Source organism: Diadema antillarum, unplaced genomic scaffold (genome assembly GCF_040938485.1).
Source record: "Diadema antillarum isolate AM-2024a unplaced genomic scaffold, OU_Dant_1.0 seq00000779_RagTag, whole genome shotgun sequence".
In the NCBI taxonomy this organism is placed as follows: Eukaryota; Metazoa; Echinodermata; class Echinoidea; order Diadematoida; family Diadematidae; genus Diadema; species Diadema antillarum.
In genome coordinates, this window is record NW_027271667.1 from 354,200 (window position 1) to 368,371 (window position 14,172).

At 38.7% G+C, this 14,172-nt stretch overlaps 1 protein-coding gene across 1 annotated transcript in view; it reads right to left on the reverse strand.

The window, feature by feature from the left end:
* Positions 1-14,172, reverse strand: part of LOC139739014 (extended synaptotagmin-2-like) — a 100,271-nt gene that overhangs the window by 24,691 nt on the left and 61,408 nt on the right. The window contains exons 13-18 of the mRNA XM_071649628.1: positions 9,889-9,944; positions 9,223-9,343; positions 5,750-5,849; positions 4,383-4,453; positions 2,554-2,639; positions 733-781 (exon numbers count right to left, since the gene is read on the reverse strand). Of these exons, the coding sequence (XP_071505729.1) occupies positions 733-781; positions 2,554-2,639; positions 4,383-4,453; positions 5,750-5,849; positions 9,223-9,343; positions 9,889-9,944 (483 nt within the window). The remainder of the gene's footprint in view (positions 1-732; positions 782-2,553; positions 2,640-4,382; positions 4,454-5,749; positions 5,850-9,222; positions 9,344-9,888; positions 9,945-14,172) is intronic.

Consider the following 14,172-nt stretch of genomic DNA (forward strand, 5'->3'; position numbering starts at 1 on the left):
GAGTCTAAAACTCTCCTTAAAAAAAAAAAAAAAAAAAAAAATCTCTTGCATATGGTCTGATAATTCTTGCTCAAAATTCCAGTGTTTGCCGATGTGCCCTCTTGTACAAGACATAAAACATATGATGACATGTTCATTTCTTTGTCTACTGACATTACCTAACCTATTTTCTTCAATTCAAACAGTAATATTCTTTATGCTAGAGCTGTTTGGCAAACAAGCTTTAATAGCTTTCATATTCATTCTTTACAACTATTAATGACTAACTGATACACATTCCTCAACATGAAAAACATATTACTTCTTAAACAAATGAATGAGTTTGAGCCATTTCCAAGAAAATGGAACAATGAAAGTACAAAATTTCATAGAAATATCATAGTACAGGGATATTAATGATTACATCAAGGTCATCAGATCAATTTAGGAGGCATTGTACAGTAATTCACAGTGTTGCAAAGTCAACATCAGTGGATTATAATGTTGAAGTTATGCTATCATGGCAAGCTTCTTATCTTTGAATAACTGCTATTAAATGACAGAGTGATAAAAGTAGGCAAACAAATTTGTATGACTAATCTAAATGACAAAATGACATCAATATGCATAATGTCCGAGTTACGCTATCAAGGCAAACTCCTTATCTCTATTTAACTGCTATTAAATCAAAGAGGGACAGCAGTATATGTAGGCAAACAAATGACTGCTGTAAAGGTCAAGATTTCAGCTTACTGAGTCAAAGGTTCCCATCCGGGAGATGTAATGGATGTCGATGCTGATGCTGTAAAACAGAAACACGTGCATTTACAAAATCGTCAAATTCACAATGTTAAATGAGATTATACAAAATTAGTGTAACTATGTATGTGACAACTGTTCAAGAGCTTGTGTAGCTTTAGTACTTTTGTTTTTCTTCAAGTTTATATGTACATATCAGGTACACTCACCCATGGATGCATTAAAATGATTATACTATACATAATTATACAAGTTCTTGGTCTTTTGTGTGTATGTGTGTGTGTGTGTGTGTGTGTGTACGTGTGCAGGCAGCCCTGGTTATGCAAACCAGTTCAACAACTACTGTACCTCTCCTTGAGGTGAAGGGGGATTCTTCCTGTAGTCTGTAACAGGTCCAATTGTTCACATTAAATTTTGAACACTGTATAAAAGAAGGTATCAACTGATTCTATTCGTCCAGGTAAAAGGCATCATTTCATTCGAGCCTAGCAGACAGGGATCAACACAGAGAGTCTACCAGGCTGGGATCAACTCATCAGTGTGTCAGGGATCAACTCATCAGTGTGTCAGGGCAGACTCATTCTTGGTTTCCAGCTGGACTCACAGCTTCCATTTACTCTGTATTAACTGTCCAGGGTCAAATATTTCTCAACTTGATTTTAACCCTAACCAGGCCAGGCTTTTTTGGGTGTTCTGTGGCCGGGGAGGGGTTGATTCAACCCCCCCCCCCCCCCCGAGATCTCGGCCGTCGATCGCGCAATCACCATGAAATTTGGCATATGCATTACCTGTGTCGTAATCTACCAAGCTATACAAAAAGAAATGGAAATTTTTGTCATAATGATTAATTATGCTAATATATGCATAAAATCATACATTTTGCTCTAAATCAGAAATTAAAGCTCCTGGAATCCTAATTTTTGGTGGAAACATTCTTTGTAGCATTCCTAACAATGTACTTGAAAAAAAAATTTGATATCAAAATCATTTTCTTATGTATTTTATTGTTTTATGAATTTCTTATGTATTTCTCTGTTTTTTCGACCTTTTGTTTTATCATTTTTTTTCCGCAAAATTTATGACAGAACCTATTTCAAGCATAATCATGCTAAAATTAATTAGTTTCAGCCTATGAAAGTGAAAATAATCATATCTTCATGAATAAGAAGAGAAAACTCCATTTGCATAGACTTTATACACAAAATCACGTTTTTGAGCCATTTTCGGTCTGACAGGCATGTATAAAACGTTATGCAGCGTCGTAACGGTATGCGCGATTTTCACGAAAATGATGTCAAAAGATGCGCGAGACTCGAAAGTAAAAAGTCAGCGAACGGCGCGGTCAAAAATTCTCGCGCGGCGGAGCAGTCGCGAAAAATGTCGAGGGGGGGTTGATTCAACCCCCCCCCCCCGCCTTAAGCAGAGAGGAAAGGCAAACAAACAAAACAATGACTTTTTTTCTTTTCTTTTTTTTTTCCTTTTTGTAACATTTAAGGATCATTAAACTGTGAACAAAAACGATAATCAACATTACTACTAATACAAGGAAATGAAACAAAAGAATCAAATACTTTACTGAAAATATAAGTGCTGAGCAATTGGATATCAGTACATCATTTAATGCCCTGGCATATTGGCACCTGATAAACCTGTTTAACTGACCACAGTCTGATGTAAATGTGCAGCTGACATGGCTATTGTACGGTAGTAAATATTTATTGAAAAAAAAAGTATGTTCATTATGTATATGAAAGCCTATTGCAGGTATGTGTCTGGGGTGTGAGAGGAAGGGAAAGTGGACTGGGAGTGACTTACTTGCCAAGAGGGTCATCCTTGCTGCCTGGATCCTCATCCCAGCAATCCAGATCCAGGGTCTGTCCATGTTCCTCAAACACCAAGGCCTACCAAGGTAAACATCAGTAGACTAGACAATCAGCCATGTACTGCCCTATAATCACTTCACTAGGTCTGCCAACATTCCCACATCCAAATCAGAGAGATTCCACACAGCAATCGGGGAGATATCGGTGTATTACATGCATTTCAATGGGCGAAAATAATTCCCAAATCATGGAGATTTTCATATTCTCTTATTCAAACATGAACGGATTTTGACATTTTCAGGGAAACCTCTGCAGAATCAGGGAAACTTGGCAGCTCTGCTTCACTCATACACAGTTTCCAGCCTCTCCCCTTCTCAATAAATTACAGCATATAAGAAGAAGAGGTCAAAATGCCACATAAGGTAATATCTCAGAACTATTGACTCATTACAGAACTGTCCTGTGTGGATTTGGATGGAAATGATTGGCATGAAGTTGATATTTATCAAGCATTCATAATTTACGCTATTACTTCACATTCTGTGAAATAACATCATGAGAATGTAATATAAATCACCATTACAATATTTGGATAGTCTTAATATTACCATTCGCCGTTAACTGTGCACTTTAATAATCTTTCACAGAACAATTTGCACAGCTGAGAGAAATTGCAAGAACGTAGTATGAGGGATTTTATGTTGGAAATAAACTGATGGTTGTCAAAAATAAGCTATTCATCAAATCACATCATCAATGGCCGTGTTTATTCTAAAACCTATCTCAAGAAGCCTATGAAATCATTTCTATGACAGGAGAAAAATTATGATTGATTTCACTTCATATTTACATGCATGCTTCTACTGTACTTATTGATTTGCTTTTATAGACACTACTGATTTAATGGAAACTTGACTATTTGAGTGTTTCCTGCAATACTACAGTAACTGCCAGCACATGAATTACAAGTATGTGACTATGACCAATAATTTACAGATTCAAAGTCTCATATCTGAAACAACTTATCCTCCCCACCCACTGCTGATCACACTCACAATATAACATTTTGGGAGAAGCCCTCTTTCCAAATGACTACCAGTCAAATATGTGAAGCTTCTATCTTTTCTTTTCTAGCTTGAGGGAACCACACACCAAGCATCTTGTTTCAGTGTGCTACACATTATATTCTTTTTCAGTTTCAAATGGTAACCCAATTAAGAAGGCAAGCTTCCAAGTTTCTATGAGTATGACTCATTGTCACATACACTATAAGCACAACACATCTCTTCTGTTGGCTTGTACATCTGCCAAATGTGCAGGTTATAATTTCAATCTACATAGAGGGCAACAAAAATATTAAAAAATAAATAAATAAAAATACACTCATCCAGAAAATGACTGTAAGCCCCCTCTATATATTCCAGAAAACACTACACAGCTATGGCCTGGTCAGATGCTGACTAAACCTGGAACACACTAAAAGAAATCACGAGGCAATAAGCTGTTAAAGTATTACAATCCTAGCAGTAAACAGGAAGCACTATGTACAGTGCATTTGGAGTTTACATTCTACAGACTCACTGGTTTGGGCTAGAGCATGGCTGTGAACGGTACACATCTTATCTGTACATGTACATGGCATTTTCAAGACAATATGTTCACTATGTTTTGGTATTGCCATTTCCCTCTCTTAACCCATTGAGGACGGACTGATTTGCTACAACACGCACTTCCCATAGACACCTGCCCAAGTGTACTCGGGACTCGTCCTCAAAGGGTTAACCTGCTGGTAAAAACACTCAAGCAAAGAGAAACACATACCTCAAATGTCTGGTTCCACACAGGGTTGAGATTGTTGTTAATCACTTTGGTCTTGAATTTCTGCATACCAACTAGAAATAACAACATGAAGGATAGATATTTAACTTTTATTCCACATTCAATCCACATACAATATGTGGATTGACTTAAGATCATCAAGTCCCTTTACAGCTGCTACCAATGCACATACTAAAACTCTGCACTTGTGCCATTCAAATTAAAAATCAGGTTGATGATACCTTCAGGGGATGAAAGTTTGAAAAAGATGGGAAAAGATGATACTTTCACACTTTTCTTTTTCTTTGCATTTCTTTGTGTGTGTGTGTGTGTGTGTGACTTAGATGGTAGATATCCTGTGGGAGTCTGGTATACACTTTATGTAACAATGTTCTCAGTAGAGTAAACATGATATATCACGTTGAATATCTTTTCACCTGGGAATAATCTTGGCAAAAGAGGTGGCTAATTTCTGGGGAGGGGATATCAGTGGTACTCTGGCTGCTTCCAAACAAGTTTCACTTTCTAGACAGTGATATTCTACACAATAGAATCACACTGCACCATTGCACGCTCAAGTAATTCACATGATGCTATTTTCTGTCCTATGAACTGTGCTTTAAACCAAGTATCATGGCAACCAAAGCCAGGTTTTCTGACAAGAAACATGTATCATTTACTTTATGAAAATATTACGACATTAATGTTTTGAATGTGAACAGTGCTTTTGTCCTATTTTGTCTCTTTATTCTAGATGATATACACTGTACAGTATCTGTATTTCTCATTTCCAACTCTTGGACTGTTTACTGTACCATAATGAAATGATCATACATCCTCTCTGTTGTGACTCAGTGTTCTACAGACCTGGTAACATGGGGGAGACCATGCAGTGGGCAGGCTGGCCCAACTCAGATAAATTTGAAATCTTTGTAACAAATCTTGTTCAGCTTTATAACCCAGCACACATGCAGCTGAAGAATCTTGACTGGACTCAAACATTATCAATGAGTGCAAAGTTCAGTGTACATATTCACTAGCAGGACTGCCCTAGTCATGATTTTATTTTTCATGTCCACAGTGTACCCCGGTGTCCTGCGAATGAAGATTGATTCCATTGGGCCACCCTTCTCTCCCCCATGCTGCTGGGTCTTTAACCTGTTGAAGACGGACTGATTTTGCTACAACATGCATTTCCCATAGACATTTGCCCGAGTATACGCGAGAGACACATCCTCAAAAGGAAGTGGGTGTGCCATGAAATAACACTGAATTCAAAATTTCTAAACACTGTAATTATCTCCACTGATTCAGGTCAGCTAGATCAAACCATGTACAGAAAAATAACAATTACTGCAGCTGTCTCTTACCATTGATGTTGAGGTAGGGGTCAGACTTTCCTTTCTTGATGAAACCCACATCAGCCCTCACCAGGTTTCTTGCTTCTACTGCTGTGATCCGCAACACACCCTGTAAACACATCATCAAAATAATTCATGAGTGGCATTGTGTAAACACTGTCAATAGAGGCATAAGCTCAGTGTGATTTGAATATCCAGGATTATTCTACTTGGTACTAAAGTGAAAGGTCTGTGTAACTGCTGCCCATGCCTTCCTTTCAGTACATTTCATCTACAATACTTCCAAAGGATAAAGTGTACCATTAACTTCAGGGGGCAGGGGGAAAAAAATAACATGTTTAACCACTGTACATCATAGAATTTGTGCAAAAATGATACCCCATTAGAGCATCAAAAATTTGTAAAGTTCAGCGTACAGAATGATGCACTTTGTTGCAAAAGTTCTGCTCTTAAAAACAAGATAAATAAAAAAAAAAATGAATGAACTTTGAAAGCAACTTCCAAGATTCCTACACCATGTTCTTCTATATTTGTTGGAACTGAACTTCATTTATCAAACCCCTTGGGAATGTGTGCACACTCATTGGCACAATGTATTTTGTCATCGATGGTAATCAACTCAAGGCCAACCTTGAGAAGGTCTCACTTCCTCTTATATCACAGGGTGATTGTCATAACATGTGTTTCCTATTGCAAAGTGTTGCCAAGGTTAATTTTTGTGGCTTTAAATGAACCTTCGATAGTGGCTTGCAGGTAATTAGCATAAATCAGCTAAACAGAGGAGATATTACACAAGGATATAAAATATGGGAAAAAACACATTTTATTGGATGCATTCGGTGATGGCAAGCACTACTCAGTTGATATACTTGATGGCTTGATTGGTGGTGCCATTACTCTCTTTTAGCATCATTAATTTCTACATAAATCCATTGCATCATCAAGGGTGATAGACAATGGGCAATAAAGATGATTTGACATAGAGCAAAATCAACTTATAAATTGTGGGCCTAAGGTTTTGATCCAAGCAGAATCTTTGTCAAGAGATAAAATTTTTTGACTCCATTGAACCCCACTGGCTCAAAGCAGTTTTCAGCAGTCCTAACCCCCCCCCCCCCCCCCCCCCCGTCTAATAAATTGTGAAAGACATATATGTGTGTGTGTGTGTGTGTGTGTGTGTGTTTATTTCCCATGCTTAGAATGTAGCTTTAAGACTTCCAAATAACACTTACAGCACAACAGGAATCTTATCATGGGCCACAAAGTACGACACTTTATCAGAACATGACAGGTGCCATACTTGCCGAAGTGCTTGACAAAAAAAGCACTGTTGTTAAACAGGAAGGAATGCCACCATGATAAGAGACAGAGATGTGTACTTTACAGGATTATTTTAAGGTCAGGAATTAAATATGTGACTGTCCTTGTAAGTTATACATAGTACATGTACCATCCCAATTAGTATCATCTTCACTCCATCACACTATACTTTGATAAGCTATAGCATGTGTTAATATATTAAGCCATCTAATTTGATGAGAAAGTAAATGAGAAATGCTTTTAAGATATCTGTTTACTTCTCATAGAGCGTGTTGCTACTGAGAGCACCTCACTTCCCTGGCATCGCCACAAATTTTGTCCAACGCAGCACCTCGTATTTTACGACCATTCGAGCTGTTTCTGCTGAGCGATAGAATACGAGGTGATGCAAAGGTGACATGCAAATGCGGCGATTTCGGAAGTCAGGTATTTTTAAGTCACAGATTGGGTCACGCGCGCACGATCCGAACCCTGCCTGCTTTGCTACTGCGTCGGCTATTTTTGGATAAGCCATTTCTCTTCGTCTCCCCATCAAATACACCCCGAACTGACATTCTGGTATCCTGCCACTGACTGATGAGAAATCTTTGGAGATCGAGGGTCCAGTTGAGATTTTCTCAAGGCTGCGACATACTAATGTGGTACTCTCGCAATTCGAGACAATATAAAATGAAATAACGCGGTGTAAAATCAAAGTAAGTGATGAGGGCTTAGTAATTCAATAAGTTAGGCTTTTAATCATGCAAACAATAGACGATGAATGCCACAATTCACATGTAACTTAACGTATTGGGCCTATAACACGTACACAAGTGAGCTGGTACAAACAAAGCATGATGTGAACACGGTCGCTGTGTGTACACACGTATTTTGTACACGTGTCGAAGGAGTGTGTGCGATGAACCGATTGAAAAGCGCGGGAGAAACTCTAGACGTCCGATACACCACGAATTTCGCTACCCGGTGTGTTTCTACTGAGAATCGTCCTTCGCGTCACCACGCATCGACCACCTCAATAGGTGGACGACGGAGCAACTCGCATCACCCGGCATTGGCCACTACCCGATCTGTTTTTACTGAGGAAAAATTCAAGGTGTCACCACGCATCGGCCAGTATCACCACACATCGGCTGGCATCACCTCCAATTTTCGGCGCTCAGTAGAAACACGCTCATACACTGGCTCAGTCTCCTGAGACACAGTTACTGCTATTTTGTGTAATACTTGTTTAATGTGCAGATGCACTCCACTGCCACAACACATACAAGCAATGCTATATAATGAGAAAAGCTTTTATTCCACTTTTAGTTACAATAGATTGTAAGATACACTTTCAACTGGAACTTGTACTGAACCAAATGTCCTATTAGCTGAAAATAGATTGCAAAAGAATATAATTCCCTGGCAAAAGCCTTTCTGACTTGTGATCTATGACCATCAAAAGTGCATTCCAAGTCCTTGCTCATAAAGATTCACTGCATATCCAGTTTGTCTGGAATGCAAAACTAGGTCACACCAGCATAATTGGCATTATTCGAGAATCCTTTGAACTCATCGCTGTAAACAGTCACTGTAATTCAATACATAAGAGCACTTGAAAACTTCTCTATCAAGCACTAGAATCTACCATTACTATGGTGATTATCATGTCCATCATTGTAAGGAGATCCCTGGCTGAAGATGAATCCAGCATCAACAGACACTAAAGCCACATTTAGTTTATGCAGCACAATGTGAAAATCAATTCTATTTGTCACTGTTCAGACGCAGCAAAATAAAAGAATCACTTGGCTGCAAATCAAAGCGTTTTGAAGCTCCAGACTGGCACGCCTGAACGATAACCGGAGCATGACCTTGGCATCTGGGTGTTTAAACCTTGTGTGCCAAGTTGAACAATAGGATTTTAAATATTGATCATTTTTTCATGTGGCATTCAAACATGCCATACAGGGCAAATTATTGCACAAGATTTTAAAAATAGATTGAATCAAGGGGAATAGATTTTCACATAGTGATGCATATCACAAGAGTTCACTTCTTTTTGTGTGTCCACATACATGAATTAACAATTTTTGGATCCCATTGCAAAAACTGATTTTCAAAAACCACTAATTTGGGGTTTGTGTGAATGTAGTTCCAGTGAGTCTCGTGACAAGGTTTACCTTAGGCATAGGGTATCTGAGATCATTGATGTCTACACTGTCAATCAGGGTGAGTGGGATACGGTTTGGTAACACCAGGAAGCAAGCCAGTTGGTCCTCCAAGATCCCATGCAGCAGATTGCTGGTGGTAAATAAATCGGAAAGTACATATTTTTGTTGGTACCCTTATATGCATGGCCAAAAATTTACTTCACTTACAATGTAGTGTTAAAGTCAAAGACAATTTTACACTATTTGGGGGCTGTATGAATATGACACTCTTACTTCATTTAAGATTCATATCAAATCATCAAAGCACTCTACTCACTGTGCAGAGATACTCAAAGTACATCTTAACTTTGGTGCTTAGTATGATGAATGACATTTTGCAAACATTACCAGGGCATTTCTTGTTATCAATACTCTTGGCAGGAAGGGAATGTGCAAGTACAACTGTACTACTGTAAACACCATTACATGAATCTTGCACTTACAAATTGTCCCTGGGGTAAAAATACCTCATATCTCAATTGGCGTAAGTATGTTAATTATCCTTTGCAATATCACAAATACTGACTACAGGTTTTTGTTTTTTTTTTAAAGAGAATAATTATTCATGTGATGCAAACAGCAAGACCATCCTGTTTATTGCAACATACCATATGTTGTAAATAAAATAAATTTTACCTTAATCCAGGGACATCCAAAAGATCTGCCAAATTGGTGAGGTTGAAGTCTATCGCCTGCAGGTAGGACATAGGGAAAAAGAAGAGAGGGGGACGGGAGAGATAGAGAGGTAGAGGGGGGAGGGGAGGGGGAGAGGAGCAGGTCGATTGGATAAGAGACGGTAGAAGAACAGAGAGGCAGAATGGTAGTGGGATAAAAGGGAAGAGGGGAAGAAGAGTGGGGGAAGGGTAATGGAGTGGAAAGGTAGAGTGGTGGTGGGGTATGGATACAGTGGAAGAGGGCAGCCGAGAGGGGTAAAGGAGGAAAGGGGTAAAGGAGGAAAGGGGTAAAGGAGGAGAGGGGTAACGGAGGAGAGGGGTAAAGGAGGAGAGGGGTAAAGGAGGAGAGGGGTAAAGGAGGAGAGGGTTAGAGGAGGAGAGGGGTAGAGGAGGAGAGAGGGATAAAGGAGGAGAGGGGTAAAGGAGGAGAGGGGTAAAGGAGGAGAGGGGTAAAGGAGGAGAGGGGTAGAGGGGAAGAAGGACGGGGGGGGGGGGGGGGGTGATGACGGCAAGAAAGAAAAACATATTTGAAGTGAGAGGGTTTCACACAGGGAAGAAAACAATCTTTTCCATATGCTTAAAATAACAGAATGCTTGCATGATCATGCCATCATCTGTATACATGTACGTGTACAATGAATGTAAGTAATGGTCCCTGAAAGATAAGATAATCAAATCTGCCTTTTCTAAATGTAAATTAAGCCTGCACCAGATGAGATGGATCACTGTGAATTTACAATATCATTATAAAGCACTATTGTATAATAAAGCACTATTGTAATCACAAAGCACTGAACTACCAAACAGCAGGGCTGCACACTAACCCATTTTTTCTACTGGTCCGATCTGTCTGTCAGACCAGTACAGGTAGGTACCCAGTTTTTCCACGTTTTACAGGTCCATTCCTGAAAAAGTTACTGGTCCAACAGTGCTTTTTACAGGTCAGGGACTGTTGGACCAGTGCCAGTGTGCAGCATTGCAAAAAGCACTATTTTCAACATTATTTTCTATAAATGCCACTTGTCACAAATGTTGTACTCCAGTTAAAAATCAAAGACAAGTTTTACACTTTTAAAATGCCTGGGCATTTCAATATGCAGATGTCACACATCTGCATACAACTGTATATTTTGTCACACATCTGTCAAAAATGTATGCTTTTACATGTATATGATGTGTTTGCTATGTTATAAAAAAAAAACAAAGGCTACTCTTTAGACACTTTAACTATTAAGCAATAGAAACTGCAATCTAATGGCTGAAACCAAGAAGTGTTGAGAATGGCTGCTGTTCTATGTACATAGTGGGTGATATCTCTTTGCACACACTTGGACACATGCCACTAGGGTAACAAGAGCAGTGTGTAAACATTAATATTGATCTAGGACAAATAGCTCTATTACTATGGTATCAGGGATGATAAACAGACACTGTTTACAAATAATGGGCTATCGTTAAATGCTTCTAGCGCTGTGTAATGCCAGTTTGTCCATTACATGATTATTTTAAGCCACACTAGCTAAGACTGTTTAAATTACAAGAATAACGATTGTATGAAGATGCTGAGACTTTAATTGGAATAATAGAGAGGTAGGAGAGATGATAAAACTAAAGTATGTGTAGAAATTATAGGAATGTGTTTTTACTATAATTTATATCGCTGCTTTCACTCAATGTGTGCACATATATTTGAGCATCATTCCCCCTTTAAAAGCGTGCATGTCTTCAACTCTTCTTAAAGGTGTAAAGGCAGTTATGGAATGCCACAGCTGTCATAAATCCTTGGGTTGATGCTTCTGTGTTGCAAGTCTGCGATGCTAGCTATTCCTTTCATGTATCCACACCATGGATCATCCATTACAGCCAGTTGACTATCTCCCCAACCACATGATTTGGATGTACTCTACAACTGCAGTGGCATCTTTACTTTTGTTGCAACCACCAGAATTTGGGTTCTGTAACTTAAATTTATCTCTGATTTCTTTTTTTTTTTCTTTTTCTTTCTTTCTTTTTTTTTTTTTTGGGGGGGGGGTCATTTTCATTTCCTCTATATCAGACTTCTGACTCCTGGGGGGCATTTCATGAAGGAAATTGTCGGATAAAATGTCCGACAAGTCAATTATATCTGACAAGTTCAGAGAAATCAGCCAATCAGACGAAAGAATTTCTCAAAACTTGTCGGATATGATTGACTGGTCAGATATTTTATTTTATTTACTTTGTCTGCCAGTTGTTCTACACATGCAGATATTTTGTTGGAGTTTCTCTCCATGCTCGCATTCCTTCTAATTATCTCCTGAATTCTGTTGATAGTCCCCCCCCCCCCCCTCTTTTGCTCCTTGGCAAATCTTCATGAAATATCTCACAGAAAATAGTCAAATTAGGAATAGTATTATACATTTATTGTATGTCTAGTGTATTGTTAGCTCAGAATGTAAAAATCAGTGTTTCTGTGCATGTTTTTAATAGTGCATGCACGGTAGAACAGATGATGTGTAAATACCAACTGCATCTTTGTATCACCATCCAAATTTAAAGGTACATTTCAGATTTCAGTAAAAGCTACTGAGGGTGCTTCTGGTCAAAGCAGTGTTGTCAAGACACTGGAGATAATCATACAGCATTGCATTTTGGGCATCACCACAGGGTATTCACTTATCTTTCTCTCATTTTTTAGCAAGTCTGTCATTTGTTGTCTCTGAGGCAAACTTCTTGTACTGCAGCACACTCCCCTCCTTCAAGTAGCTCATGTGCCATGCACATAGCTTCGCATGGCATGAAAACTATGTGAGTGAGCCAGAAAGCATGATGGTATTTCAGTGTCTAGAGACCATTTCTACTGCATCATGATACAGGAATGCATCATCTGCAAAGGATGAGAACCATCCTTGTGGCTCAGTCCATGACATCATCATCATAATGTAGCCTTTGGTTTTGTTTGTTTTTATTTCTATCTCATGTTGCCATGGAAGTATTTATAATGCAAGACTGCATGCTGCTGGTACAAGATACCAGGAAGAGATGGGTGTGGTACAATAAACACAGTGGGCCATTTAAATCCTCTAGTGACACAGGTCTCTTCTCATATCCTGTTACTGGAAGTGTGGATACAATATAGATCACATTCAAGACCAGCGGAAGGATATCATGCTCACAGGCTTGCAGCAACCTTAATGTGATCCTATTTCATTCTTGGTAAATACATGGGGATATCAAGAGACCGCTTAGGTGATTGATTAGATCGATTAGATAGACAGGTTTAGAGTCAAACAATGTAGTTATAAAAGGTCAACCCTTCATTGTGTGTACAAAGTATCTTAGGAGAGTTGGTAGGAAGTCAATATTGTAGTGTAAATGCAGGAAGTCACAACATGCCATAAATTGCAAAATAGTATGATTTCGTTGTATGCTGGGTTTAAACTCAATCTGTTGGGAAAATGGTATTATTTGGGTAGGTGTTCTTTGTTTTTGTTTTTCACCCAGCTTCATTGCATGTTCCAACAGAATGTACGGTATGTATATAAACACAAAATATCATTCATGCAAGGAAAGTAGAATATGATATTATCAAAAGCAAAGGGTCTGTAGGAATTGACATGAAATTAGGGAAGCAATTTTAGATGTCTCATTAGCATTGTATCATCTGGCATGGCGGTTCCCTGGCCATAAACAAGCTTTGCTTTTTCATTTGATTTTTGGGCTGGGGTAAGTGAGAAATGTGTCTTATGGGGTGTTGCAAGAAAGTTGCAATTAATTGCAACTTGCAACTGATTGTCACTGGCCAATCAAAATCATTGTTGCATGCATGTCTTCGTAATAGGGCAGACCCTGAGCCAATCAGAATGGTTGTTTCAAAGTTAGCAATTATTTGCAATTGATTGCAACTTTCTTGCAACACCCCATTAAATAGGAAAATCAGTCCATCCTCAACAGGTTAACAGTCTCTCCATGAAGGTAAAATTACCCACTTGAAGACTAGTATGCCCCATGTTACTTGTAGACCTATACTCAGGCAGGTGTCAATGGGAAATGCATGCTTTAACAAAATCAGCTCATCCTCAATGGGTTTTGGTATCTACACAGTTTTATAGACCTGTTTCACCAACCATCTTTATACATCATTCTTTTTATTCTTGGGGGGGGGGGGGGTTGTAATCATATGATTATGCCAATGCAGGGAATAATTTCCTTCTTGAAATTGAATAGCAAAAATAGTCCATGGACATACATTTTCAACAAAATGGTG